The sequence below is a fragment of the Cokeromyces recurvatus genome (genome assembly GCF_025118155.1).
Source record: "Cokeromyces recurvatus strain NRRL 2243 chromosome Unknown BX663scaffold_6, whole genome shotgun sequence".
NCBI lineage: Eukaryota > Fungi > Mucoromycota > Mucoromycetes > Mucorales > Mucoraceae > Cokeromyces > Cokeromyces recurvatus.
Genome location: NW_026251392.1, coordinates 125,267 through 153,141, shown reverse-complemented (window position 1 = coordinate 153,141; position 27,875 = coordinate 125,267). Strand labels below are relative to the sequence as shown.

Here is a 27,875-nt window from a genome sequence, read left to right as displayed (position 1 = left end):
TATAATACTCTTCTTAAATGTCATGAACAATTATTGTTGAATATTAAATATCATATATAGCAAACGCTTATTTTTAACTTATTATCAGAGACATATATGTATTTTAATGAAGACTTATATTATCATATATCACAAAAAAAAAAAAAACACAAAAAACAGTTTGTTTTATTTAAAAATATCGAGTCATTTGAACATCTGTTTCTTTTAATTGACATTTCTCATAAAATAAGATTTTTTCTCTGCTACAATTAAGTATTGTTTTATAACAGTTTGTTTGTTGAGCAATATAATGAAGTTGGTCAATAAGTCTAATAATAATAAACAAGTCAAGTCTCTTGTGATAACATAATAAAATAAAGTTAAATAAAATGATGTATTTACCGTTTACCGAGTCTATTTCCTCTTTCTGATTTATCAACTACAACATCTTCGATATGGCCTACATTACTACATTCATGTAAAAACTTATATTCAATTAATAGAGTTGCACAGGCTACAATAACATTCTGATTTTCAACCACTACGATAAAAGATGATTGCTTTTGCTTTAAAAAATCAAATCGTTCTAATATAATATAAATAAATAAAAAAGGGAGGATGGTCTTATATATGATATGTATGTATACTTTTGTATTGTTCAGCTGTAATATTCCCAACTTTAGATAATTGAGATAAAAGCTGTATGTATCCATGCTGATAGTCATTACGTTTTAAAGGTCGAATTAAATAAGATAAAGGTAAAGAAGATTGAATTTTTGAAGAAATATATTTTTTACTATCAAATAATTCTTGTTCACTATTTTCTATTGTCATTTTGGTTAAATATATTTATGTGAAGAGAGAGAGAGAGAGGAAAAAAGTAGCTTAAACTTTCTCCTCCTCTTTTTCACTTCTTATGTGTAAATATATTTCCGTCTTTTTTAAAATAAAATCCAAGTTTAGACTGATGGACTCGAATATTATTATATTTTCTAATATTATGCATTTATTTAATTTTATTATCTCAAAATATCTATTTAATCAATTAATTCAGCTACTTGAGGATCAATTAAATCTTCAATATTCTTTACTGGTTCCTTCACAACATCTGCCTTTAATAAAGTCTTTAATGTAATCTCTAATGCTTGACGAGATACTTGCTTATGATCAGTCGCATAATGCACTGTCTTGAACCATTCTCGTACATCCTCTTCAGGATACTTTAGCATTTTCATAATCAGTTTTACTGATTCATCTTGTTGTTCTACAAACTCTCTAGTAGCATGGTTGATAGCCTTTAAAACTTTCTGAAATACCTCTACGTTATCTCTCAATATGTCTGTATGTGCAGCAAACATAAAGGCTGGCCAATCGGGCGTAATACTTCCAATCTTCTTAACTTCGCCTGAGTCATGATAGGGTTTTGTTGTAAATCTCTCCCACATAAAGAAATCACTCGTTCCATCATTTACAGCATCTCGCATTGCCTTGAAGTTGTTCAAGACTGTAAATTCAAAGGGCTGTTCTTGCCAGTCTTGTTGGTCAGCAAGAACAAAAGCCATAATATGAGATCCAGACCCATAACGTGAAATAGCCACATTCGTTTTATTAAGTGAGTCAATAGATGTGTAACGAGCATTTTTACCTGTTGATAATGCCCAACCTTCAGGTATATATATATATATATAATAAAAAAATTAGGATAATTATAGTAATAACTTCTATCCTCTATTGACTTACAAAGTGGTGCATCAACAAAAGTTCCTATAATTTTATACCAGTCTTGTCCTTTACTAATACCTGCAACAAGTCCTTCAGTCAAAGCAATAGCTAAATCTAAAGATTTGTCTTGAAGTTTAGACGTCATCTAAATAATAATAATAAACGAGAGAATATAAGATATGGGTTTATTAAAAATAAATGTATTTTATTCTACCTCACCAGTACCACCTAGTAAGAATAATTCATTCATAAATAGGGTATTATTATAAAAAAAAAAAAAAAAACAAATATTATTATTTATTTATGTACCTGGACATAAAACAAGTTCAACATTTACACCCTCATCTTTAAAATAGCCTTTATCTCGTGCAATATATAAAGGTGTTGAAAAGTGTTCAGGAACTAAAAAAAAAAGAAAGCTCGTTCAAGACATTCATATTAAAGTTATTTTCTTATTACCATAACCAATACGAATAGTAGCCATATTTAATAATGAATAATGGTAAAAAGAAAAAAAAAAAAAAAATAGAAAAAAAAAATATATTTATAAAAATTGATGTCTTTTTTCATGATGAATCACATCAGTTTTTACCCCGAAATATATATCATCAAAAATTATTATTATTATTTTCAATAAATTATATGCAAACACCATATATATATTTCTTCATAATAATAATAAAAAAAAACCAACAAACAAAACAAATGCAAAAATGCTTTCCTTTTAACGGTAAGACTTTTGGTAACGGGCACGAGCACCTGGACCGCCAAACTTCTTGGGTTCACAACGACGAGGATCAGCAACAAGTAAAGTACGATCATATTGAACAAGGATTTCCTTAATTTCCTTCTTAGCAGCCTCATCAACAAACTTTTGATAGAAAGCAACAATAGCCTTAGCAAGAGCTTGACGAATAGCATAAACTTGAGAGGTGTGACCACCACCGTTTACACGAATTCTGATGTCAACATTAGAGAAACGCTCTTCACCCAAAAGAAGGATAACTTCATAGACCTTGAATTTGAGGATCTCAGGTTCGAGAAGTTCGAGAGGAGAGCCGTTAATACGGATAAGACCACGACCACGCTTACAGTGGGCAACAGCAGTAGCAGTTTTCTATTGTAGAAGATATATTAATATAAATACTCTGCGTTTCAAAAAAAAAAGGAATGCTGGAATGCAGATTTGTAAATGTAGTAATGTATTGATTTATGTATTCTGACTGACTTAATTCACTTATATAAGAATGTGTAATTCGATTTCCTAATTTTTGATTTAAGTTTTGTCTCTTTATTCTATTAAACACAATCAAATAATAACATAAATATTTCTGCATAATTCATTAGATCATCCATCTACAATTTCAACAATTATCCATAATTTTCATCCTCAATTAAACTAGTTTTAACATCTCTCAACTTAAATCTACATGTATACATCCAGGTTATAATTTATATAATTCTTTAATCAAATCGTCTGTATGCCAGTTACTAATTCTCATCATTTTTGATTTGACAATCCACATTCAACATTTCATAATCCACAATCCACAATTCACAATCCACAATCCACAATCCACATTCCTGTTTTATTTATTAAACTAACCTTGCGACCGAAAGTTTGGACAGCTTCCATTATCTAAAAAATAAATAAATAACAAAAGGATGGATTTTAGTTTGCTTTGATTAACTGACTATTATAGGATGTGATAGATTTACCTTTTAAGTTAAGAGAGGGAAGTGGACAACTTGGTGATTCCGAACTTTTTGTTTACACACTCCCTCTGTTACAGCAGCAGCAATAATTAAGGATGAAAAGTGGGGGGGGGAAAGTCAGTGCGGGCGACTGTCATCATCACTAATCGCACCCTACAAAAAAATGCCGCGGACCGGACTTAACTAATAGTAAAGATTATGACAGTGTTTAAAAAATAATATTGAATGATGAACACAACCTTTGGAATCTCTCAGTTTGACCTAAAGAGCTGCTCTAATCGTATTTTCCTAAATTTTTTCATTATGCATTAGTAGTTCATCATTAAATAATTATGTTATAGCCCTATCTTAGCACTTTTCCAAAGAGTGCTGAATAGGACGGCAAATAAGTGTATTTAATTTCTCTCTATTAAATGCATGGTTGCAACATCATCTACTCATAAACAGGAGAATTATTGATCAGAGAATAATATACTATAGCACCTAATTACTTGATCTCTTGGATAGTTTTTCAAACAAAAAAAAAAGAGCTATTATTTTTATCCGGTTACTTTTTTTCTATAAACAAAAAAAGACTCAATAAAACGATTAGTCTTTTACACACTAAACTGACTATATACTAATTACATAATTTTAAAAAATAAAACTATTTTGACGTTCCTGAGAATCATCTTTTTTTTTTTTTTTTTTTTTTTTTTTTTTTTTTATAACAATATTGATTGGTTGTTTAGAAATGAAAATGCAAGATAATAAAGATACACGCTGTCTTAGCTTGACTTTTGAAAGATTAGCGATATGCTCGACAGTTTTAAAGTTCTTTATAGGATTTTATTTAATTATTAACGTTAAATAAATCTATGTTTGTGTGTGTAATTTATTTTCATAAAGAATAAATAAAATGTTTAATGTATAATAAGGCTTATAACCAAGAATAGAAGGAAAACAAAGAAAGAAAGAAAGAAAGAAAGAAAGAGAGAGAGAGAGGGTGATAACTGATCACTATAAATGGTACTCAGCATAACTATAATATCTTATCCGGGAGAGTTTCTATAACTGTAAGATTTTTTTTATTAAACTATCACTCAAATCAAGTACAATTGTCATTGATCGTTCGTTCCTGAGAATGTAGCGTTTGTTGAGGTAACTATACTATTGGTATTAATTAACAATTGGATAAGTTACTGCAATGGCAAATACAAATCTTAATACATGTAATTAAACGTTAGCTTGTGTACGCAAAAAAGAAAAAGGAAAAAAAAAAAAGCCTTTCTAACTCATTCAAGTCATTATCAATCATTCATTAACATATTCTATCAGCAAAATACAAATCTGAATCTCTACATTTTTATACATATTTACTATTGAGTTCTGAGTCTATATATGTTTCATTCACTCTTCTTTATTAACATTAAAGATTAGAATTCATAAAGATGAATATAGATATAATAAATACTTGTGTTCTCTTTTCTACCTTTGAGTATTATCACTATAAATATCAATGCTTGTATAATTACTGTTTCAGTCATCTATTTCTACCTAAACTTATAACAGTTACTAAAAAAACTTACTTTGACGTTATCAATAGTAAGTAGCCTTTCTAAATGTCCCTCTAGGTTAAAAAATTCTACTTTTCTTATTTTCACATTTACACATCCCATATAATTCTACTAGAATATCTATTCAATTCTCTAATTAAACATGGAGATACTTTTCCTCTGTCCTCACCCCTTGATTTCACCGCATAAGATCAAACAGATATTTCTCCAATAAAAAAATTTTTTTTTATTCCAAAAAAAAAAAAATCTCGCTGACTTGTAAAATAGATATGAAGACATTTCTTATTTAGTATTTTCATTCGTAAATAAAATAGAGGGCTTACACTGTATGTTTGAAACATTATTAAATCTTCGAGAAAACCTGTATAAAGAGGACTCATATCATCATATATGAGGAATACATAATATGAATGATTTCATAGTTTTATCGTGTCATTTTACATTACGCAACCTATTCATTTGCTCATCAATTTACATCATGCATTTTTATTTTCTTCGGTACTTCATAATATGAACTGTTAAATAATGTTTCTGTTTGCATTAATTAACTAAAAAAAAAACCTATTGCTGTTATTATAACCACCGGAAACTGACTTTACTTTCTTCTTCCATGACTCAGCCATTCGCAGCAGCGAGCCAAAAAAAGTTTTCAATCTCCGATATTCTGTTTCTTAAGATAATTTTTTTTTTCTTTATCCTTCTTTTTCTTTTTTTTTTTTTGACAAAAAAATTAAAGAATAACAAAACAAAATGGCCCTTAAACGTATTAACAAGGTAATGTTATCAACTAAATACAAATAGAAAAATCAACCTTGAATAGCACATTTTACTTGAAAAAAAAGACGCAATTTTGTGTCTCCTTTTTTTAATTTGAAATGTCTACTTTCCTAAAAAAAAAAACCAGATGAGAGTTGATAAATATAAATATATACGTATATAGAATACTAATTCATATTTTAATTTTAAATAGGAACTCAAAGATCTTGAACGCGACCCTCCTTCTTCCTGCTCTGCAGGTCCTATTGGTGATGATTTATTCCACTGGCAAGCTACCATTATGGGCCCTGTAAGTATATAAATATAATATGACGAAAAAAAAAAAAGTAAAATATATACATATTTATTTATTTACATGTATAAATTATTATTTTTAGGAAGATAGCCCTTATCAAGGTGGTGTCTTTTTCTTGTCTATTCATTTCCCTACTGATTATCCTTTCAAACCTCCTAAGGTAAAACAATTAAACAAACAAACAAAAAACTTGTATATATTTGGGAAACTAACATGCATATTATGTTAGATTAACTTTACTACCAAGATTTATCATCCAAATATTAACAGTAATGGTAGCATCTGTTTAGATATTTTGAAGGATCAATGGTCACCTGCACTTACAATTTCAAAGGGTAAGTTAAAGAGATGAGAGTTTAATAAAAGAAATATGTATTGACTTTATTCGTTTATAGTTCTTCTTTCTGTTTGTTCTCTTCTTACAGACCCTAACCCTGATGGTAAGGATAAAAGATAGATACATATTCATACATAACTTATCTCTCTCTCTCTTTTAGATCCTCTTGTTCCCGAATTGGCTCATATCTATAAGACTGATCGTGCTCGTTATGAAGCTACTGCAAGAGATTGGACTAGAAAATATGCCAGTAAGTTTATAAAGTAATTTTATTTATAGTTCTTTGGTTTTAATTTATAATTATAATAGTGTAAAATTGAGGGTTTATATGTGTATATACTTATGATACATGTATATAATTCTATATACATAAAAAAAGAAACTTTTGTTGGGAATTGTATTTGTATTGAAAGTAATAAATAGAAGTTACAACTACATATTTCAAATAGGTTTTTTTTTATCTTTTCCCTTTTTCCTTTTAAATCAGTCTTGTTTTATTTCATTTGAGTATTTATTAATGTATTATAGAGAATATGGAGTAGGGATAATAATTTACTCTTCAAACATCACAGACTAATAAGCCATCTTCATAAAGGCCAGAGACAATGAGCTTTGAATTTTTCAAGTCAAAGGCGGCAGTGGTTGAAGAACCAAACAAAGCACCATCATCTTGTATTATCAAGCTTGTTTTACCTGAATTAACATCCCAGACGGCCACCTGTGAGGGGGGCTTCTGGTGTTGATAACGAAGAATATACTTTATAAATTTTAAAGGTTTAGGATGGCCTGCTACAATAACCCAACCCTTAGTCTTTTCATAATGTAAATTATCAACAGCCATTTTAAATTTAGTCTTTGAGACATAATCCAATTCAATACGACCCTTCTTTTTAACAATCTTGTATTGTCTTATCATTCTTTTGTGGGTCTCTGAAACAAATAAGATATCATCTGTGCCTGCTAACCCATTAGCAAACAATAGACCATTCACACCCTTTTCAACTTGTCCTGTACGCGCATTATAAATTCCAACATTACTGAAATACAAGATATAATTTTCAATCTTCTTTAGCAAGATACTTATAAAATTCTTGTTACTGAAATAATGGTCATTAGAGAAAAAGAAGGAAGGAGTGCCGTCTAGAGGTGATCGATATTGAATATCATTCAAGATATGAAGTGAGTTTGGTGAATAGATTTTGGGATGTTGAATTGTATGTTTGTGAACAAGAGTATCGCCATTAAGACTAAAGAGTTCAATACTGGATGGTGCATGATGTGCCAAGTTCATAATAAATAGCGTCTTTTCACCAGTGACTGGATGAACGTCAAGTGCCATACCTAATGGATGAAAATCTGCGAGTACATTTTCAGGGCCAACAAGTTTAAATTTCTCAATATTGGCTGGCGTCTAAAAAAAAAATGGGATATTTTTTAGCATGGATTTGTCACCACCTACTAGAGGATAAAACCTTATATGATTACCTCAGTATAGTTTACTTTCCAAATGGCACCTTGAATCACAGGCTCATTAGAGCTCAAATGATTAATGCCCATAACCTTATTATATTTTATTCGAATAGGATCACAACCAACATAAGCAACATCATCCTCTTTACTTAAAACAAAATCTTCACATTGTGTAAATTCAGAAGGTCCTAAAAAAAAGAAAAAATAAAAGAAAAGAAAGTATGAGTTATATACATGACGATGAATTTGATATAACAAATTATTATTGCTCTTTTTCTTTTCTTTTCTTTTCTTTCTTTCTTTCTTTTTTTTTTACCTTCAATTTTAACGCAATTTTCCATGTTGTAATCTTCCACTTGGTAAAATACTCCTGATAGAGAAATAATCATGTCTATTTTAAGGGATTATTAAAGATATACATGTTTAAAAGATAATAAGTGAGAGAGCTTACATAAAAGTGATGTAACATAAGCAATAGGAAGGATAATTTTCCAATGCTTTATATGAAACCAAACATCTTTATGGGGTTTTGCTTCTTCTGACATATTATTAACAGAAAAAGAAAAAATAAATAAAAAATAAATAAAAAAATAAATAAAAAACTTTATTTTATGTAACAATATTTTTTTTTTTTTTTTTTTTTTTTTTTTTTTCCTCTCTAAACTTTTGGTTTAAAAGTGTTTGCATTTTCCTTGAAAAATTCTTGAATTGATTTTGGCTTTTGATGAATTAATGATTGAATTTCATTTGTGGGTATACTTCCTGCTGTCTTTTCAACCCAATCAAAATAATCCAAAAATACATGAATTTGATTACCTAATATGATTGTTATTATGATTGTTCCCCTTTTTTTTTTTTTTTTTTTTTTTTTTTTTTTTTTTTTTTTTTCTTTTTTTTAAAAAGAAAATACAAATAATTAAAACTTACGACTAGGTGGGTCAAAGGCCATTAATCTGTAACTTAATTCTTTCTCTAGTGGATCACGATATATCATTGATCTTTCCTTTTTAAGTCTTTCATCAAACCAAATATCATGACCAAGATCTTTTAAATAGTATTCTGTGTCCATCAAACGTACTTGTTGAAACCGATGTTCTTTATATTTTGTAACTAAGGACATGATTTGTACCAACTTATTACCCGTCAGAGCCTCGGAGCCAGAGAGGGTATAGATTTGCCCCTCATGATCACTGCCAATCAGTCTCATTACTGCCTCACACACATCAGTCATGTCTACTGGGCAGATCGTGCTAGTCTGACTTAAGGGTAACTTTAACAGACTCGTCTTCTCTACTTCAGGAGCCCAGTGGTGAAAGTATTGTTGAATCCAATCCACTCTTAAAATCGTATAACTCATCTCTTCCTCTCCCAACTTGACCAAGAAATCTTCAATAACGCCAAAGTCAGAGAGGGCATGATGATGAGGTGACTGAGCGCCGACATGAGAAAGAAAGAGGATAGATCGAACGCCTGACCTGATGGCTACTTTGCACAGATATTTACACTGTTCAACACGATCCGGATGACTATGATGTAGGGTAAGGATCATTTGATCCACGTTACGCATTACCTCTGAAACTTGATTAGGGTGCATGTAATCATCAAGGTAGCAGAGTTCAATACCCTTGTTGGCAAAGTTATTTAGCCATGGTTTCTTTTCATTACTGTAAATCAGACGGAGTTCTTTACGAAGGGGAATTGACTGGGCTAAGTGAGAAGAGATGCAATAGCCAAGATATTCATCTACAGAAGTAATTAAAATCATAATTTATGTCAATATTTCTAATGTGGTAAGTAGTATATATAAATGTATAAAAGAAAAAAAATAATAATTGTAATAAAAAAAAACATTTTTATACATAAAAAAAAAAAAAAAAAAAAAGATGAATAAATAAATAATACGCATAATGACATTATGACTTTGATCTTGTTACCAGCAACTTACTATTATTGAGCGATTATAATTATAGTAACAAAAGCTTGTTAAAAAGGCACTTTTACCCTTTTTTTTTTTTTTTTTTTTTTTTTTTTTTTTTTTTTTTAAATCGGTGTATTTTTAGTATTACCACTGAACTATTTTTATATGATAATAATGTAAGTCAAGTTTATATTACAATATGTCATAATGGATCCCCATTTTTATTTTTAAAAATATTTTAATAATTCTTCATATGAAGTAGGTAATCGAGGGGCTAATTGAGGGGGTAAGATAATAAGTGCAGAAAAAGAAATCAAAACAAAAATAAATAAAGGTCCATATATCAAGGCAATTTTTCGACGTCGTCGTCTTTCCTTCGTTGGTAATACTGAAGGTCGAATTTGCTTTGAAGGCCTTAACCAAAATAATATTAAAGAATGAATTCGATCGACGGAAGGTATTAAGGTAATTGGAAATAAGACAAATAAAATAAAATGGCCCAATATAAAGTCAATTGAAAATAATGACATTTCTACTATTTTACAGATATATTCTCTTGCTGCTAATCTTCTAACCTATAAATATGTATATAAGTAAATATAAATTATCCTCTATCTTTGTGTGTGTGTGTGTGTGTATGTGTGTGTTTTTTTTTATATTCATGTATATCTATATATATCTATATATTTATATACATCACCTTACTGGCTTTCCATCTCCCTGACCACCATGCTCTATTCGTCGCATCATGATGTAGCTCCCTAGTTAAAAATAATCCTACAAATGTCTTGAATAGAAACCGTTGCACTGAAAAGACAGACAACAGAGCTAGTAGAGTAGACCTCACATGACATTTTTCCATTATCCAAAGAACTTCATAAGCAAATAGAAAGCCCAATACAGCTAATGTATGTGCTAATGTTGACATATAGAATCCTGTCCTCTTGAATCTATTGCCTACCATTAGAGATATCATTTGGATTATAGCCAATATCAACGCATTGTAGAGGACTGGCGCTAATGTGACCAACATGATCCGTCCAAGGGCTCCTCCTGGACTTGAATTATCTTCAGTAAATCGCTCATCCTTGCTCTCAAAATTCAATTCAAATCGGCTCTTGTAGAAGGCATAACAGGCAACACAAAGACAACATTGAATAAATGGCATCAAAATTTCAGAGATCAAAATGTTGGAAAGACTAGCTCGTGGGACGGCCACGATAGGTTCCTTCTCCTTTAACGTCGACCTCTGTCTCGCCTTTCGTTTATTACCAGTCACTTGAGTACGTACATGACGACAGTAGGAGATCCAAGCATGATCGTGATAGCGTGTTGTGTTCCCACGAGAGAGCCAACTCAAGAATTCTCTATAGTCATAAATGAATTCCGTCAAGACAAACTGATGTGGATTAAAGATAAAAGGTGAAATGAGAAGGGATGTGACGGTAGCCCAGAAATAGATCAAATGAGGAATCCAAACAGCCACTGAGACAAAGAGCAACATTAGCATCGTACGTGCACCAAAATAAATACTTGGTTGTGCAAATCGTGAATAGAGGACGCTAAAGGGGATACGAGCGGTTGCAAATCCACGTCCAGTAGCGATGTAGCGAGCGCCTCCAAAGCTCAGGTTCGACATGACAGAGTTGGCATAGATTTGAGTCATAAAGATCTCAAAGAGGGGGGATAACGACAAGAATTGCTTTGTAAGACGCCAGATGGCCCTACCAGTACCCTTTTCAGTTAACTCTTGCAAAAAGAGGGGTAAGAAAGAGATAAAGAAGACCATAAAGATAGATAGAATACAACGTTGAAACCAGTCATAGACTGGTTTGATATTAAAACAATCGCCCTCCACGATCTCTACGTAACAAGGGGGTAAATTAATAGCCATGGTGCTGACCATCATCATACAAAACAAAAAGACTTGAACAGCGAAGAGAATTAAGATGTTATTCAGATGAAAGCCAGGGTGGGCATAATAAAAGGTGAGGAAGCGATCTAAGGGCAATTGGGTACCTAAATAGTAATACTCGCGTGACAAGAATTGCTCACCCATACCTGTGCCGATCTTTGTCGTGAAGTTGAGGATCGATGAGAAACCGAGATCTCGACCTTTACCGCATTGTAAATATTCTGTATGTTTGATAATACCACCTCGCATAAGGGCGTTCATACCAGCATAAATGTCTTCATTCAAGTGCAATCCACGTTGTGCTTTACTGACACCACCTCGTGTAGTCATGAAGACGGCATTCAAGAAATCTGGATGGCCATAATGTAAACGCCCACCTGTTTTGGCCATAATACGCTGCGTTAATGTGCCAAAGGTTTGTTCTTTACCAGCTGCGACATCACCTAACATACCTACATTCTCTGAAAAGATATATTCTCGGGCTCCAACAATGGCCACAGAGGATGAATGGTCATGTTCACCATAGACCCTTTCTAATGTTACTGTTGTTTGATGCTCAAATTCACCAAAGATACTACGAATTTTAAGACATTCTTCAAGATAGTTATCTTGATTAGCATCAACAAGTTGCAAATATTCACCACGATAAAAGATGAGTGCATGGTTTTGGTTATCTGATTTGCCATCACCCAAGATAGGATTACCGGGTAAGCGAATACGATACTTTGGGCTACGCCGATTGTTTGCAAGTAATTCACATTGGCCATCAATAAGTACCGAATAGTAAGTAATCTCTTGCGTTCCTTCATCTATTTCTTCATCGATATAGGCAATTTGCAGATATGGATATTCAGTTAGCAGGAACTCACAGTTAGAAATTTCCTCTTCATTGAATTTAGCATAACGTTGCATAGCCACTAGAAACCGAAACTTTTGGTGGGCTACAGATTCCAATAATTCTTCATTCGTACCCGTTCGTTTATTATCTGTTATTACCGAAATAGGCTCATGCTCATCTTCCTTCTTGTTTGTCGTTGGTGAAGTCAAGGTAGTCGATGAAGAGAGATCATGAAAATTAGGATATTCTATACGATGTAAAATCTTTATAGCACGAGCATAATTCATAAAGCCATTGATAGTGCGATAGAGTGTTTGTGCACGCAGAGAGGCCCAGATACGGGTCCTCAAGGTATACTCTGGAGCAGAGGACTTGAATCCAATGCAATAGAATGGTAAATCATCCTTTTCTGATGGCCCTGACGGGATGTCGTTTTCTTCTGCGATAAACATGGTATCCTTTACAAAATTACTCCATTCGGTTGGGTGTAATTTTTTTAGATACTCTAAAAGCGTTACACGTGTTGTTGAGTTCTCCTCTCGAATGATCTCTCGTAATGACAACAGTATCTTTTCCGAGTAATGAGGCGTAAAGACGGTAAAAGTCGGCATCTTTTCAACAGAACAGGGTAAAGGAAATTGTGTAGTAAGACTTTGTGCGAAAAACGACAAACGACGTTCTGCCTCAGAGTAAGGTGGGAAGTAATCTTTATCAGGGATAGTTGCTGTAGGATCAAAGATAGGAGGAGGTAAAAGCTCTCGTTGGACTGTACCATCTTCAGCTTCTTGATCGTGGACTTGATAAAGCAGAGGTTGAAGATTATTGACTGATAATAAATGATCTCTATACATGGAAATAATGATGGCATTCCACATCTGAGAACAAGCCGTATAACGTACATGATTTGTCATCGATTGTATAGGCGCTATTATCTTTGCAAACATATTCTGAGGTACCTTAGCAAAGAGTTGTCTCCAAGACACCATGACTGAGATACCAAGACGCATTGATTGTGCAACTGAAAATATAGTATTCCAGATGACATACCATAAATAAGTATCCAAGAAGAACAACGCTAATTCAACAGAGAACATAAGGATAGTCGTCAAGATGGGTATCATTGTGCATAACCAACGACCCAGCAAAGGGTCTTTACCACAAGTACTAAGCTGCATTTGCATGGTTGCTGAAAGTGCATCGCGAAATGATAAAGCTAAAAAGAAATAAGTTTCAAGAAACTTACAACTAAAGACACAAACCCATAGAAGAATAGATAAAAATCGATCGTCCTTCCTCATTTTAGGAAAATTAGCAGTAAATGCTTTAGAAGATAAATAAGCGTCTGTACTTGAATAATAGAACAATCTCGCAGGAGGAATGATAAGAAAGAGAATGGAGATAATAGCACCAAAGACAAGTTGAATGATTGAAAGAATATGGGCTAATAAACTTGTTGAGTCGGTGGAAAAGATGTAAACTGAACTTCCAAATTGACCAAGGGCTACAACTAGCAACATGACCATTCTTACAAACAATATCTGTGCCTTATGACTATTTATCCTCAGATGCATCATTTCAGCAAAGGTGGCAAATATCATGATAGAGACCGCAGCAAGACCACCCAAACCAACAATGGATAACCTCATCGGTAAATTAACTGAAATCGTTTTTAGTTTACCACCTGTAATATCCATATGTACAAAATCTACACTAGCAGCCATATAATACCAAAAGGATGTTGCATGAATGATCCATACTCTTGAGAAATTTGTAAGCAAATGTAACCAGGATCGCTTTTCGTAGAACGTTTTACGAAAGGCACTATTCCAATCCACATCTTTTAATGACAGAAATTGCAATTCTCTAGAGATATCCTTTAAAAGGCATTGTTGCTCATCATTTTTTAGTTGCAAGCTAGCAATAGATTGTTTATTCCAAAAGAATTGGTTAATATCATCATAGCCTATAATTTTATCATGGTCTTTTTCGTGACGCACATAATGCTCCTTAATAACTTGATAAGATTGATCTCGTATGAAGTTGTAAATAGGTGATATAATATCATCTAAAAAGGATAGTGATACACGTTCATCATCCATATGATGTGGTGGTGGTGGTGGTGGTGGTTTATAAGCATCCGCCACATAAAATAAGAAGCAGATCAATTCAGGGGTATATCTTAATGTGGCTGCTTCACCCCAAATAAGCAAATAAAGAGAGATTTGACCTACACGTTCAAGATCTGATAAGGACTCCATCCTTTCTCTCCATTCTCTTTTTGCCTCCTCCAATAAATGATGAGTAGGATCTTTAGATGAATAACGATCATTCAAGTTAAGATGAGCTGCAAAATACCATTTGCGATAATTGGCATGCTCGCCTCCAATATAATCAGCATGTAAACTCCATAATGCTAGTTTAGGCGACATACGTGCAGATCGTGAATTTAGCATGGTTAACAAATGATCATGCATATTTCGTATATTATCATGTTGAAATCCATATATTTTTTCTAATTGATCAAAGAGATTGTGTATATCATTTAATGATATTGGTGGGTTTTCATGCCAGTTGGGATAATTTGTTTCTTGTCTAGATAAAGTAGGTTCATTTCTGCTTTCTTGAAGTAATGCTGTATATATAGAATCTGATGTTGGTTCATTTGTGTTTTGTATTAAATTATAATGAATTGGAAGTTGTACAGGAATTGATACTATTCAATAAAGAGGATATTAATATATAAAATTGAATGCCAGACCCCCATTCTATTTTACCACTATTTGAATGTCTAAGTAAAGAAAAAAAAAAAAAAAGAAATAAATAAAAATAAAACTATCTTAATATTTTACAAAGCTTGTTAACTTACTGTGTAGAAGCCATAATTCTTTTTTTTTTCTAACGTTTGATTTAAAAGAAATGACTATTCATATATTTATATGTGTATTCTAATAGAAAGAAAAAGAAAGAATTAAAAAAATAAAATAAAATAAATAGTAACGATTACATAGGTAAAAAAATAAATAAATAAACAAATGCAATACGTAATAAAGATAACTTTCTATAAAGTAAAACACAATTACGTTCACATAAACGTTAAGGGGATTCCTTTCGAGACGCTTATAAAAAGGTAGATTAAACCCTTTTTTTTTTGTAGGTGAATAAGCTTAATGTTAAAGGGAAAAAAAATAATTATATTTATTATTCAATGTTCTTTGATAAATTCAATCTTTTCATCCTAATGGATATCTTTGTTAAAGGTGTAGACATTAAAGTAAATCTATTGACTATTAACATATTTATCTATATCACATTCCAATAAAAAAAAAAAAGTACTGTGCTAATCAGGAATTTGACCCCCTTTTTTTAAGAAAATGTTAACATTTTATTGGAGGAAGTGTTAGCGATCATGTTGACGTATAATGATATGCAGTATTAATTTTACAGGATATATAGCGTATAAACTTAATTCTGTGTATCAGGTACAGATCTAGTTGTGTCGTTGATTTAAGAATAAATTCTATGTGGAACTTTATGAACGCCATTTCTATAATAAATCTCTTATTAAAAAATTGCACGTGGAATATTAAATAGCCCTTTACCTTTTTTTTTTTCTACTGGTAAAATAATTATTTGTGTTCCATATTGTGTACTATTTTTATATAAATTGACGAAGAAAGAAAAAAAGTAAAAAAGTACATTTTTTTGAAAGGTAAGAAAATGAATGTATACATGTCAAATTAGTTACCTGCTGGTTTTATCTTGTTTTCGGTTAAGAAGAACTACATAAACAATAGTCGACATTCAATTGTATTACGAGTAAAAGTACGATTAAAATATGAATTTTATTTATTTATATGTTTTTTTTTTATATTTTTTTTTTATGGCCAGGAGGGCACAGTGCATTTTTCATCTGCGATTTTGCCCGAGCCAGTTCAAGTAGTATATATAAGAAAGAAAAAACCTCTTAAGAGACAAGAGGGAAAATGAAAAAAGTAAAAAAGTTGATAGTAAAAAAGGAAAAATTCAGCGATTGTGCAGGAGTATGAACACTGTTATTTGAGCAACCAATTCACGAGAGAAGCACCAGTATCAGTGGGAGGTTCAGGAGGGAGTTTTCCATGGAAGATATGATCCATCTCATGTAGTATTGTACAAATCGTTGGCCATCGAATCGTCCAAGGAGCAGCAAGGTGTGCGGTTGATGGTTTTTTAGTAGGCAAGAGATTCAGTAAGAAAGAGAGAGGATCTTCGATCGACGTCGGTAATAACAGCCGATGATGCATGTGGAGACAGATGATGGCATGGTGACGAGTAAAATGTTCGAAAGGGTGATATATACAGGGACGAGGTATACCACCAGGTAGCCATCCAAGACGCCAACGTATAACCTGACTGCGTTGGGTTTTGGACATCGGCAACCAAAGGAGAGGATCTAGAGTCAACGTTGGACGACAGGCGGCAAGCAGCTTAGTATTTGGGCCAGTGCAGAGTGTTTCATGATATTGTTGTAGAAAGTCGTGCTGTAGTCTCTTAAACTTGCTTTTGGTAAGATCATCCAAGTAGCGGGTGCATTCTCTCCATAAAGAGTTCTTGGTCAGTTTGTACCATTGTGAGTGGCTTGCAGACGTTTCCAAGTGGGGTAGTAATTTGGAGAGCAAAGTATCATCAGGTAATTTCATGGATCGTACTAGGTATTTTGTTTGGAGTATTATTGATCGGTTCATCATCGACGGTTGATGGATCATGTGAAGCATCACTTTAGTAGAAGATCTCAGGGAGGCACCAAATATACGACGAAGACATTCATTTTGGCAGGCTTCTAGTTGCTTAAAGTGAGAACCGTTGAGCGCAGCGATGGCAAGGCCGTATTCCAGTTGTGCTCTGATCATCTGAACATACAAACGAACTGAAAGGAGACGGCTGAAACCTTTTGAGTTGACACCGAGAACAGCTATCTGGTTCATTGAAGATCGCGCTTTAGCCGTGTTTTATTTAATAAGAGCAGCAGTATCAATAGAACCACCAGCTTTTATAGGAATACCTAAGTATGCAAAAGAGGGTTCACGAGGTAGAGGTGTGTTATATAGGTTATATTGGTGATCATCATTGGGAGGCGCAACAACGACACATTTGGACGGACTCCAACGGTAGCCCACATGATAGCTATGGTCCTCACAGCTTCGCAGGAGTGAATGCATTTTAGTTGCCGGGGCGATTAGGACGACATCATCTGCGTAGAGGAGAGATGTGATCTTTGTAGCAGATTGGGTGGCATCAGAGAAAGCATCCGAAGTTGCATGCTGTGGTCTTAGAAGTTCAGGTAGATCATTAATGTAGATAGAATACAAAAAGGGTGATAGTATGGATCCTTGTAATACACCTGTGGCCGGAGAGAATCGAGAAGATACTGTATTATCGAGTAGAACTTCAATCTGTACATCATCGAATAAATTCTGTAAAATACCAAGCAATGGTGTTGGTGCAAAAGGTTGAAGTTTTTGCCATATATAGGATTGGTCAACAGTGTCATAAGCTGATTTGATGTCGAGGAAGATCAGGGTTGGGGTAAATCGATGATAACGTCGTAGGATGGTACAGAGTTCAGTAAGACATAGGACTTGGTCAAGGGAGCTTCGAGCTTCACGAAATCCACCTTGCGCAATATCTAGGGAAGGGCTAGTAGTTACCACGAGTAAAAGTACAGGGTTTTAACCTAAAATTAGACAATTGCAAATTTTTTCTTAGACATTTTAAATTTTTTCATTAGACGATTTTGCAATTTCTGTGGACGATTTGATATTTAGAATGAACGATTTCAAAGTGTTATATTAGACGATTTCAAATTCATGTTAGACACATTGCCATGTTTTTTAGACACTTTGTTTTTTTTGTTTAGACTTATCTTACCATTTTGGGTTTAATGTCCTGGTTGTATTTATAAGTAGTTTTTTTCTTTTTTCTTTATTATTCTTTGTGGTAATCAATATGAAGCTTGTTGTGATACTGGTTGAAGTGCTTGTTTCAGAAAATGAAGCAGAGGATTCTTCTGAAGAAGTTTTTACTTCTTGTCTTTGTTTCCAGTATAACTTCGCTTCTTTCGACTTACTCCACTTATTGTAGTTATTGAGAAGTGTTGCCTTTTTTGATTCGTCGTTAATCCAGAATTCAACAATGGTTTTAAAACGACGGACTGCGCGACGTTGGTGATAGCTAGAGAAGTAGTTGAAAAACAAGATGTGATCAAATTGATCAAAATTGTGTTTAACCCAGCCTAACTCAGGAGGAGCAACTCGTTTTTTAGTGGATGTAGTCGAACTCATGTTTTAAAATAAAGGAAAATACATTTTATTGCGGTCTCAATTAGAGCAGCGTTCAAAAATATTCTATGAGTTTTTTTCCTATTTCCCATGTACAGTAAGATACTCCTAGTTTAGCTTTAACATATGACTAAAAAGAACCTCCTTGGTCAAAAGCTTTCATTCCCATACATTACTACTATTTTATGTTACTCATTTTGATTGTTTTAAATACCTAGCTCGTATCTATCGTTTCTTTGTTGATGAATATCACATTAGTAATAAACTTAAATTACCTGGTTATAGTCTTTTATTGAGTTTTTGTTAGTTTCACTGTTTGAAATATGAAGGGTCTTTTTAAATAACCTGTAAACGATAACAATATTCTTGAAAGGGAAAAAATGAATTTCATGGTTTGTTGAAAAACGTTAGAAAGCTTTTTAAAAAGTCATCAAAGATAAGCGTATATCTACACAAATACCGAATTATACTAGATTACTTATGAGTAGACAAACATTTAATATATAATAAATAATAAACATTTCAGTAAAAAGACAAAATAAAAAAATAATTATAGTTTGAAGTTTAAAGAAGTTTATTGCTAGTTTTCAATTCAATTTGTATTATTCCTTTTCACCAGTTACACTATTCAAGACTTGTGCCTTGGAACCAAACTAAGTTGCTAAAAATCTGTTTTAGTGACCATAATAACAAATAAGCATTTAAATACATATACTTATCTTAAAAAAAAAAGGGTTTCTAATCTCTAATTCTCAAACATCAACTTATGCATTCTGCGAGGGTGCAGGCCAAATAATGCTAGTAAAGTAAATTCACTAACACATTGCATTCTGCGGGGGTGCAGGCCAAATAATGCTAGTAAAGTAAATTCACTAACACATTGCATTCTGCGGGGGTGCAGGCCAAATAATGCTAGTAAAGTAAATTCACTAACACATTGCATTCTGCGGGGGTGCAGGCCAAATAATGCTAGTAAAGTAAATTCACTAACACATTGCATTCTGCGAGGGTGCAGGCCAAATAATGCTAGTAAAGTAAATTCACTAACACATTGCATTCTGCGGGGGTGCAGGCCATTTTGCTAATGTTTGATTATTAAAGAAAAGAAACAAAGAATCAAAATTCTTGTGAAAAAATGTTTTTATTTGTTTGTGTCAAATATCCAATAATATTAATTTGCTAAGTCTTAACCTTTTACCCGTAAGTGTGACAATTTGTGATCTTTAGTGTGGCTTGTATATACTTTTCATTAGATTTCAGTTACAGATTTATGCCTACGATTTTGTTTCCATCTCATTGTTTCTATTATTTTATTAACATGACATTTAGTTACTTTAAAGATAAGGACGCTGATCAATGGATCATTAAAGATGCATTTGAAGAGCTTGAGCAAGAGAATCCAAAATGTTCAACATGCAATTTGCTATTTAAGTTAAAAAGGACATTGGTTTGTGTTGCAAAAAAGTCTGAAGATTCCACCAAATGTCTTGCCGCTGAAGGAATTTTAAATGATTGGGAGGTAGACATTCACTTTTTTTTATCACTATGGTAACTAACTATTGTACCTGAATTAGAATGTCAAATCATCTCTTAAAGAAAAACGTGATAAAAAACATCAAAAGTAGTAAATAATGTCAAAAATAGTGGCATCAATATCAATCAAACATCTGGAACAGTGAATTTAACTGTGCCAGAAACTTTATTATCTGGTAATTATAACAAACTGCTGTTAAAAAAAAGAAGTATTTTATTCATACTAACAGTTTTATAATAGTACCTACTAAGCGATCATTAGAGGAAGTATCAAATTCCACCTCCAATACTTCCTGGAACAGTGCGGAAGGTAGTAAAAAAAGAAAGACAATGAATATCTACATCAGCAGTACATATCAAAAAACCGATTTTGGCGGTGACAATGATAAAAACCCAAAGGTATTTATATATCCATTCAATTGCTAATAGCATGGTTTAACTGATATATGTATTTTCTATAGTGGTTGGCCCAAGATGTTGACGTTACGTCCATTCTCCGCAATTATCGTCAAAGATCAGTTGAAGGCGCTCAAATGCGCAAAGAATTATCTGATACAAGAATTTTGTAAGTTGATATCTAGCTCTTCTTTCAACTTCTCTACCCCTCTAACAATCTTTTGTTATATGTATAAGATCTTTATCCAATATATTTTTAATCTCCAACAATCGCCACTATGGCGGAAAATATGGTAGAAAAGTTACCAATATGGTAGCAAAGTTACCAATTTTGACAGTTAGAATATGGTAGGAATGATATTCTATAAGCACCCAAAAGGTAGCTTTTCTACCATATTTTTTTAGTAGCCTATATACAATATTGGTAGCTTTTCTACCATATTTTTTTGGTAGCTTATATACGATATGGATTGCTTATTTATCATATTTTTATAAATATAAAATAACGCTTTATTTTTTAAAACAGTACAAAACAATAGTGGGATAATGCTTATCTGCTTATTATATATGTGTTTTTTCATATAAACACTGAAGAAGATTCTAAACGTTTAAACTAACTTACCTTTTTAAAACTTGGACTAAAAAGAAAAAGTAATTTCTTCATGTTAGCAAGATAAAGTAACAAAGAACTTCCGGTAATTCGTGTATTTGCCTTTTCTTTTGTACGAGTCAAGTAGCGTATAGAGCTTTTTTTTTCTAAGAAAACAATGACTAATGAACAATATAAACGAATGTTAGAATTGAGTGCAAGATTATAAATAGCATAAAAAAGAACTAAAAACAAGATGGAATCTACTACCTTCTCAAATGAAGAGTCTTCTATACATAATAATGAACGAGATTGAGAGTTATTTTAAATAAGAACCATAATGAATTAGGCTAAAGAGAAAAGTGAAAAAAAACTTCATGCTTATTGCCATCATGTTTACTTACTACTTTGTTTATAGGCCAGATCTATCCATCAACCAAGTGTCTTTAGTACGCTAAATGGCTTTTCTGGTTCTCCTTTCTTTGGCTTGGATGAGCTCCATTTGATCGCTAGAGGCATCGGCAAACAAATGTACGACATGATTACCGTTGATCTCAACCCAAGTCAAAACACTGTCTTTTTTTATACCCGACAGGATGGCACAAAGGTGGTGGAGAACTACCCTTTTTATATACCCCAAAGAAGCCTTGTAAACATTGGAAAAAGCATAACAGAGTCAAGACAATATATCCCTACCTCATTTCAAGGCAGTTTTGACAATGTTGTTGCAAAAACCGAAGGAACTCGTGCTGTGGATTGGCTGGACTTTCTGCTCTATATTATTCCAACTTTAGTTACCCCATATTTACCCAATAGAACAGTCCAAAAAGCTGTATTATCGCTAGTGAAAGGTTGCTCTTTGGCCCTTCAATGGGATCTAACTGATGAGTTGATCAGTGAGATGGATGGGTAAGACTCAAATTCTATAATATTACACAAACTGATTAGTAACCCCTTCTACACTAGGCACTTTAACGACTGGCATAAGTACCTCCTTCAACAGGTTAACCATAAACATATATCGCGCAGCGTATTCAGACCAGTACAACATTACCTAGCTCATATACCTTTCATGATAAAAAAGCAAGGCCCTCTTCGAGCGTATTCAACAAGGTCAATGGAGCGATCGATTGGGGTTTTTTCAAAGCTGATCAAGTCGAAACGTGAGGGTGGAAAAAACGCAAGTAACGTCATTGAAAGACTGGCAATCCACAATCACGTCAACCGCGTTTTAAACATTGCTGAACTGGCTAATCTGATTCAACCCAGACAATATACCGATGCCAGCTACATGAATATACCCAATGATGCTAATGGTCCACAATTATGGGAGTCTTTCATCCCAATTTCTGAGCTGAATGACGATCAATTGGTAGAAGATATACCCGGCAAGAAAATTGTAAAAACTATAAAGAGATTCTACACTCGCTTAAATAATCAAAGACTCCCCATCAATATACCCAGCACTTCTATAACCCTTGCATCCCGCCTTTTGGTTTCTTCAACTGTATATTCATCTTGTATGTACAGGCAATTAAAAAAAGAAACCAGTAGAGGGAATCAGTACATCATGTTTTCCTGTTTAGATAACACGTAAGTTTTAAAAAAAAAAACTAAAACAACTATAAATTCTTATTTACCGAACATATTATTTTAGAAGAAGGAAACGTTGGTTTGTTGGTTCTGTTCTGTTCTATTTCAAGCATGAGCTTTCACAATCGAATGTACAATTTCTTGCGTTCATTGAAGTCATGAGTCAACATACCACAGCTTCGCATGACTCATCTGTCCCTCTAGTAAAGCGAAGCAAGCCAATAGAAGAACAAACTGGCAATACTTCTATTATATACCCAAAATACGCTGTTATCAGTGTTTATGACATCGATAGGTAAGCTGGTCTTGTACAATACCCTGGAGTTGATAACCAGTTTTATGTTATATCCCCGTACTTTGTTTTCGACATTAATCTTCGCATAACAGTTGGTAACATTTCTTTAATTTAAATTATTATGCTCCAAATAAAATAAAAAAACCAGCTCAAAGCTTGTTTGTTGAAAAGAAAAAAAAATTCAATTAAAAAATTAGAAGCCCGTTTTGGCTCTGACAGAAATTCAAGCGCTGAAATATGGTAGCTAAAATACCAATTTGGTAGCTGTTGCCAATTTTTTTTTTTTTTTCCGTAAAAAATTAAAAATCATTATTCTAAAATGAAGTTCATGGCTTAAATGAAGGGAATAAAAAGACACCCAAACATATAAAAATAATCTATATACTTTTTACTATTCACCTAGTTGCTTCTAGACTTAATTCTAGGGATTTAAAAAACATCTCACCATTGCTAGCCATCTGGGATGCACCCTTCCTTAAATGTGATTGACTGGTTCAAAAAAAATTGGTAGCTTTTCTACCAATTTTTCCTCATTTACCATAATTTCCGCCATAGTGTCGAAAGTGCTTCCTTACAAGATTAGATCCTGAACAAAGGAGAGCCATCATTAAAACCTTGGATACAAAAAAAGAATTACGTTTATTGGATGATGATGTTATAATAACCTGTAGAAACGTACATAGAGTGTTGACTGATGACGAAGAAAATGATGATGATATGAATGATAGATTAGACCAAACTAAATTAAGCAACACCAACAAGGATTCAAAGGCATTGGTTACGATTGTATCTTCATTCATTGACAGATATAACACAAGTGAATCAAGCCACCAAGATGGCGAAGCCAAGTTGATCATTGAAGGGTTACGCCCATTTATTATGAACTGTATTATTTCCAGCATCAAAAGTGCAAAATTTGACTGGTAGGTTAAAAAAATAAAACAAAAATCCAATGTCTTGTTGCTAATTAATACTTTAGGCTTACTTACCATCTTCTCCCACACCCCACCCATCCCAACAACCAAACAATGATATCTGACTTCACGTTGTTCGTGGATCCATTATCGACAATGAATTTCGAATTGTTTTTCGTGGAGGTGAAAAGACCAGGTAACACCAGCAATGGTACGTTGGAAAACGACTTGACGAAATTGGGGAAAGAAATGCAGATAGCCTTGAGCAAACTTGTCCTTCAAAAAGTGGATAATCCTGTGGTCGTTGGTCTCTTGATCAAAGGTAAGTTAAAAGATACTTTTTATTATTGCATTTGTATTGAGACATTTTGAATATAGGTACCAAGGCAAGCACCTTTAAAATGGATATTGCCTACAATGGCCAATATAGAATGGTTGAACTAAGCCAATTTCACCTCCTCCAAGAGTATACTGATGATATCATGCTTGTGCCCATAATCATGGAAAAAATGTTCCAAATTCAAGTAAGAGCAATTGAATCAATAGTTTGATGTATTTGAGTTATTAACATTATATTATATAGGCAATCATAAAACAAACAATCAATAACATTTACGAGGCCATCAATGATAAAAACATACCTACATTAGACGCCTCAAATTATATCAGATACCCCTGCGGCAGCCCATTAGTTGTCAAAAAATAATGTGTCTTATATGCTTTTTATTATTTTTATTATTATTATTTTATTTACATTTGTTCAAATATATTATTATTTTTAAAACATAAAATAATATCGTTCATTTGAAAACATATAAAGTGACTTGATTTAATGCATTTTGTTACAGTAAAAAAAAAAAAAAAAAAAAAAAAAAAAACACTTCACAGGCGTGTGGATTCAAAACGTCACTTTCCATGTTCTATATTCACTTATTGACCATCAGATGGCTGGCTGTGTATGACTAATGTCCTAAAAAAAAGGATTAACAAACAATATATTGGCAAGAGATAATGGCATGTCTTGCTGTTACCAGGTAGTGGGCAAGGTTTGGTGGCCTTGCAGGTCCTTTCACATAAAAATGATATGTGCACATTTGTCAAAACCTTTGGCGAAGATGCTGCTATGTTGTTACTTGTAGGAGTACGTGATCATCCATTCACACCATAGCCTTGCTGATAGGTCAGCTACTAGGCTTGGGCAAGGTTTGGTGGCCTTACAGGTCCATTCGCCTAATGTATCTAACATGTGCACTTCAACCCAATGTTTTGCTAAGTAAGCGAACTTACCAAGTCAATCCAAAAATCAGTTCATATTGATTACCACAAAGAATAATAAAGAAAAAAGAAAAAAACTACTTATAAATACAACCAGGACATTAAACCCAAAATGGTAAGATAAGTCTAAACAAAAAAAACAAAGTGTCTAAAAAACATGGCAATGTGTCTAACATGAATTTGAAATCGTCTAATATAACACTTTGAAATCGTTCATTCTAAATATCAAATCGTCCACAGAAATTGCAAAATCGTCTAATGAAAAAATTTAAAATGTCTAAGAAAAAATTTGCAATTGTCTAATTTTAGGTTAAAACCCTGTATCAGTAGAGAAGGTCTGGCTTTCCAACACTATTACTAAACTTGGAAAGACATTTACAACACTATATACACATTCAAAACTCTCAACACCTTGAAAAACATCGCAATAACTAGGTAAATGCCGCCTAATCGACATAAATATAATAAGACTCCTAGTCGAGTTTTATCTGAAGAAGAACTGGCAGCCCTTGCAAAAGGCTTCCTTGAACATCGCAAAGCGATACCATGTCCTGAATGCAAAAAAGTCACTACCTATCACAGTAAGGGTGATTCTCCTTCTAAAACGCACCACTACCAACCCTGTTACAAGTGTACCTTATGCTCTCATACTATACATGCACCTGAAATGCTTGATATCATCACTGCTCCCTCAAGGATGGTAGAAGATATATCTAACAATGTACCCCCAACAGCAACTCCAACCCCTACCATTGTTGTCCCCGTAACCCAATTCGACAATAGTGCTACACCAGACGTACAAGCGCTTTTTAATATGATTACCCAACTAACCACCCAGCTTGCAGAACAACAAAAAGTAATTGTGCAACTTACTGAAGAACTCCGTCTCTCTAGATCAGTTCCACTACAACTACCTCCTGCCGCCATCCAACCTAGCACTGACGAGGACGACTTTCCTACTCTTCCAGATACACAATTTTCCTCGGCTCCCTGGCACCAACCAGAAAGAGTCTTAGCTCTCAAAAAGAATCTAGTCCAACACCATGCGAAACGCGAAGCTGCTGCTGCTCGTTTCTTTCAAGCCCCTTCAGCTACTCAAGGTTTCCAATACTTACATATACCTACCAAGGCACGTGTTCCCCTCGGTAAGTTAAGAACTACTTTAAAGAAACTAGGAGTCAACAATGGTCGTCTCCTAGATTTACACTACCCTGACCGCAACATTGTTGCAGTGCTCGTCCATAATGACTATGCTCCTGAACTCCAAGAACTGTTAACTAAACGAGGCATCAAACTCCATACTACTTTTGATCCCTGTAATGGAAGTGTACTCAAAGATCCCAAATATGCCAATGAATCAACTGAACAACGTCAACAGGTCGCTCGTGATCTTCATAATCAACGTCTCCAAAAAGCTCTTATTCATATCCGTGGTCCGGCTAAATATGCTGTGGCACGTTTCTTTGCCCATAAAACCTGGATTACCAAAGACCAACTTGCTGACATACTGACTACTGATCCCTACTCCAGTCGCCCCCAAGAGGACATCTTCGAGCTTGACGTTGCTGCTTCTGAATCTTCTAAATTTCACGCGAGTGCGATGGATGAAGATGATGTGAACTCCACCCATACTAATTTGAACTAATGAGTGGTTTTCCATTGAGAATATCACTTTTTAATGCTACTGGTCTCCCTAAACAATCTATTTATCCTGTATTAAATACTGCTAAAAATTCATCTCTACTCTTTATTACTGAAACATGGCTACTATCTCCCAACAAATATCCAATTCCCACTTGGAAACAATTCCATACCTACGGTATTCCGGTAAACTCCTATAACCAACATCGTGGTCAACTTGGTTTAGCTCTTCTTGTTAATCCGGACTTCAAACTTCCAATTCATCATATCAACCATGTCAATCCATTATTGGCCAAGTTTACATTATCAATCATTATAAATTCTAACTTATTAATTCATTGCTTATATCTTCCCCCCTCTTTAAAATCAGATCAAATATCAGAAATTCTCTCACTATTACCTATGGATTACCCTTCCACAACCAAGACTATTATATGTGGTGACCTCAATTCTCGTATTGGCGAGTTGGTTGGTGACAGTCGGTGGAACACAAGCGGACGTCTCTTTTACAATTGGATGGAAGCACACGGTTTGATTCTATGGAACCAACGGCTGGCTTTTGGACAACCGACTAGTTATACTTATCATGGTACAAGTATCATTGATTATTTCCTTAGCAATACTGACTTGGAGACACCTGACCTTAATATCCGCGACGATCTATCATTAAATTCTAACCACACTTTTATGACTTTCTCTTTTCATCTACCCCAAGTCCATTCTTCTCACAACCTTTCCGTTGAGGTCCATCGTCCACACTGGCGATTGAAAAAGCTGAAAAAATTAGATCACTATGAAA

The 27,875-nt window shown here is 33.5% G+C and overlaps 11 protein-coding genes across 11 annotated transcripts; 3 read left to right on the top strand and 8 right to left on the bottom strand.

Annotated features, from left to right (window-relative positions):
* Nucleotides 1-140: 140 nt before the first annotated feature.
* Nucleotides 141-904, bottom strand: BX663DRAFT_501198 (acyl-CoA N-acyltransferase). Its single transcript, XM_051526450.1, has 3 exons — nt 627-904; nt 382-565; nt 141-308 (listed from the first exon to the last, which is right to left on the bottom strand). The coding sequence occupies exons 1-3, from the start codon at nt 811-813 to the stop codon at nt 170-172; spliced, it is 510 nt and encodes a 169-aa protein (XP_051384953.1). The 5' UTR covers nt 814-904; the 3' UTR covers nt 141-169.
* A 74-nt stretch (nt 905-978) lies between these two features.
* On the bottom strand, nt 979-1,929 carry BX663DRAFT_501197 (uncharacterized protein). Its single transcript, XM_051526449.1, has 2 exons — nt 1,720-1,929; nt 979-1,642 (listed from the first exon to the last, which is right to left on the bottom strand). The coding sequence occupies exons 1-2, from the start codon at nt 1,844-1,846 to the stop codon at nt 1,017-1,019; spliced, it is 753 nt and encodes a 250-aa protein (XP_051384952.1). The 5' UTR covers nt 1,847-1,929; the 3' UTR covers nt 979-1,016.
* A 496-nt stretch (nt 1,930-2,425) lies between these two features.
* On the bottom strand, nt 2,426-2,818 carry BX663DRAFT_430479 (40S ribosomal protein S16; the record flags this gene model as incomplete). Its single annotated transcript, XM_051522802.1, has 1 exon — nt 2,426-2,818. A coding segment is annotated over one exon (393 nt), but the record flags the coding sequence as incomplete, so codon positions are not given.
* Nucleotides 2,819-5,693: 2,875 nt separating this feature from the next.
* On the top strand, nt 5,694-6,842 carry BX663DRAFT_468704 (ubiquitin-conjugating enzyme E2-16 kDa). Its single transcript, XM_051524098.1, has 6 exons — nt 5,694-5,747; nt 5,944-6,039; nt 6,128-6,205; nt 6,275-6,380; nt 6,441-6,485; nt 6,543-6,842. Exons 1-6 carry the CDS (start codon nt 5,724-5,726, stop codon nt 6,647-6,649), a joined length of 456 nt encoding a protein of 151 aa, XP_051384950.1. The 5' UTR covers nt 5,694-5,723; the 3' UTR covers nt 6,650-6,842.
* Nucleotides 6,843-6,850: 8 nt separating this feature from the next.
* On the bottom strand, nt 6,851-8,421 carry BX663DRAFT_501186 (uncharacterized protein). The gene is made up of 4 exons (XM_051526448.1): nt 8,304-8,421; nt 8,169-8,243; nt 7,868-8,040; nt 6,851-7,793 (listed from the first exon to the last, which is right to left on the bottom strand). Exons 1-4 carry the CDS (start codon nt 8,395-8,397, stop codon nt 6,942-6,944), a joined length of 1,194 nt encoding a protein of 397 aa, XP_051384949.1. The 5' UTR covers nt 8,398-8,421; the 3' UTR covers nt 6,851-6,941.
* Nucleotides 8,422-8,492: 71 nt separating this feature from the next.
* Nucleotides 8,493-9,684, bottom strand: BX663DRAFT_559217 (uncharacterized protein). The gene is made up of 2 exons (XM_051531839.1): nt 8,780-9,684; nt 8,493-8,668 (listed from the first exon to the last, which is right to left on the bottom strand). The coding sequence occupies exons 1-2, from the start codon at nt 9,615-9,617 to the stop codon at nt 8,511-8,513; spliced, it is 996 nt and encodes a 331-aa protein (XP_051384948.1). The 5' UTR covers nt 9,618-9,684; the 3' UTR covers nt 8,493-8,510.
* A 202-nt stretch (nt 9,685-9,886) lies between these two features.
* BX663DRAFT_501184 (1,3-beta-glucan synthase component-domain-containing protein) lies at nt 9,887-15,464 on the bottom strand. Its single transcript, XM_051526447.1, has 4 exons — nt 15,390-15,464; nt 15,298-15,311; nt 10,471-15,236; nt 9,887-10,345 (listed from the first exon to the last, which is right to left on the bottom strand). The coding sequence occupies exons 1-4, from the start codon at nt 15,401-15,403 to the stop codon at nt 9,998-10,000; spliced, it is 5,142 nt and encodes a 1,713-aa protein (XP_051384947.1). The 5' UTR covers nt 15,404-15,464; the 3' UTR covers nt 9,887-9,997.
* Nucleotides 15,465-18,134: 2,670 nt separating this feature from the next.
* BX663DRAFT_501177 (uncharacterized protein) lies at nt 18,135-18,971 on the bottom strand. The gene has a single exon (XM_051526446.1). The coding sequence runs from the start codon at nt 18,841-18,843 to the stop codon at nt 18,427-18,429; it is 417 nt and encodes a 138-aa protein (XP_051384946.1). The 5' UTR covers nt 18,844-18,971; the 3' UTR covers nt 18,135-18,426.
* Nucleotides 18,972-19,390: 419 nt separating this feature from the next.
* On the bottom strand, nt 19,391-19,954 carry BX663DRAFT_306504 (uncharacterized protein). The gene has a single exon (XM_051522049.1). The coding sequence runs from the start codon at nt 19,895-19,897 to the stop codon at nt 19,586-19,588; it is 312 nt and encodes a 103-aa protein (XP_051384945.1). The 5' UTR covers nt 19,898-19,954; the 3' UTR covers nt 19,391-19,585.
* Nucleotides 19,955-20,158: 204 nt separating this feature from the next.
* BX663DRAFT_484309 (uncharacterized protein) lies at nt 20,159-20,942 on the top strand (the record flags this gene model as incomplete). Its single annotated transcript, XM_051524545.1, has 5 exons — nt 20,159-20,359; nt 20,415-20,464; nt 20,485-20,549; nt 20,615-20,772; nt 20,835-20,942. 5 exons carry the CDS (start codon nt 20,159-20,161, stop codon nt 20,940-20,942), a joined length of 582 nt encoding a protein of 193 aa, XP_051384944.1.
* Nucleotides 20,943-23,739: 2,797 nt separating this feature from the next.
* BX663DRAFT_501159 (uncharacterized protein) lies at nt 23,740-24,951 on the top strand. The gene is made up of 4 exons (XM_051526445.1): nt 23,740-24,169; nt 24,226-24,482; nt 24,539-24,684; nt 24,744-24,951. Exons 1-4 carry the CDS (start codon nt 23,964-23,966, stop codon nt 24,864-24,866), a joined length of 732 nt encoding a protein of 243 aa, XP_051384943.1. The 5' UTR covers nt 23,740-23,963; the 3' UTR covers nt 24,867-24,951.
* The last annotated feature ends 2,924 nt before the right edge of the window (nt 24,952-27,875 follow it).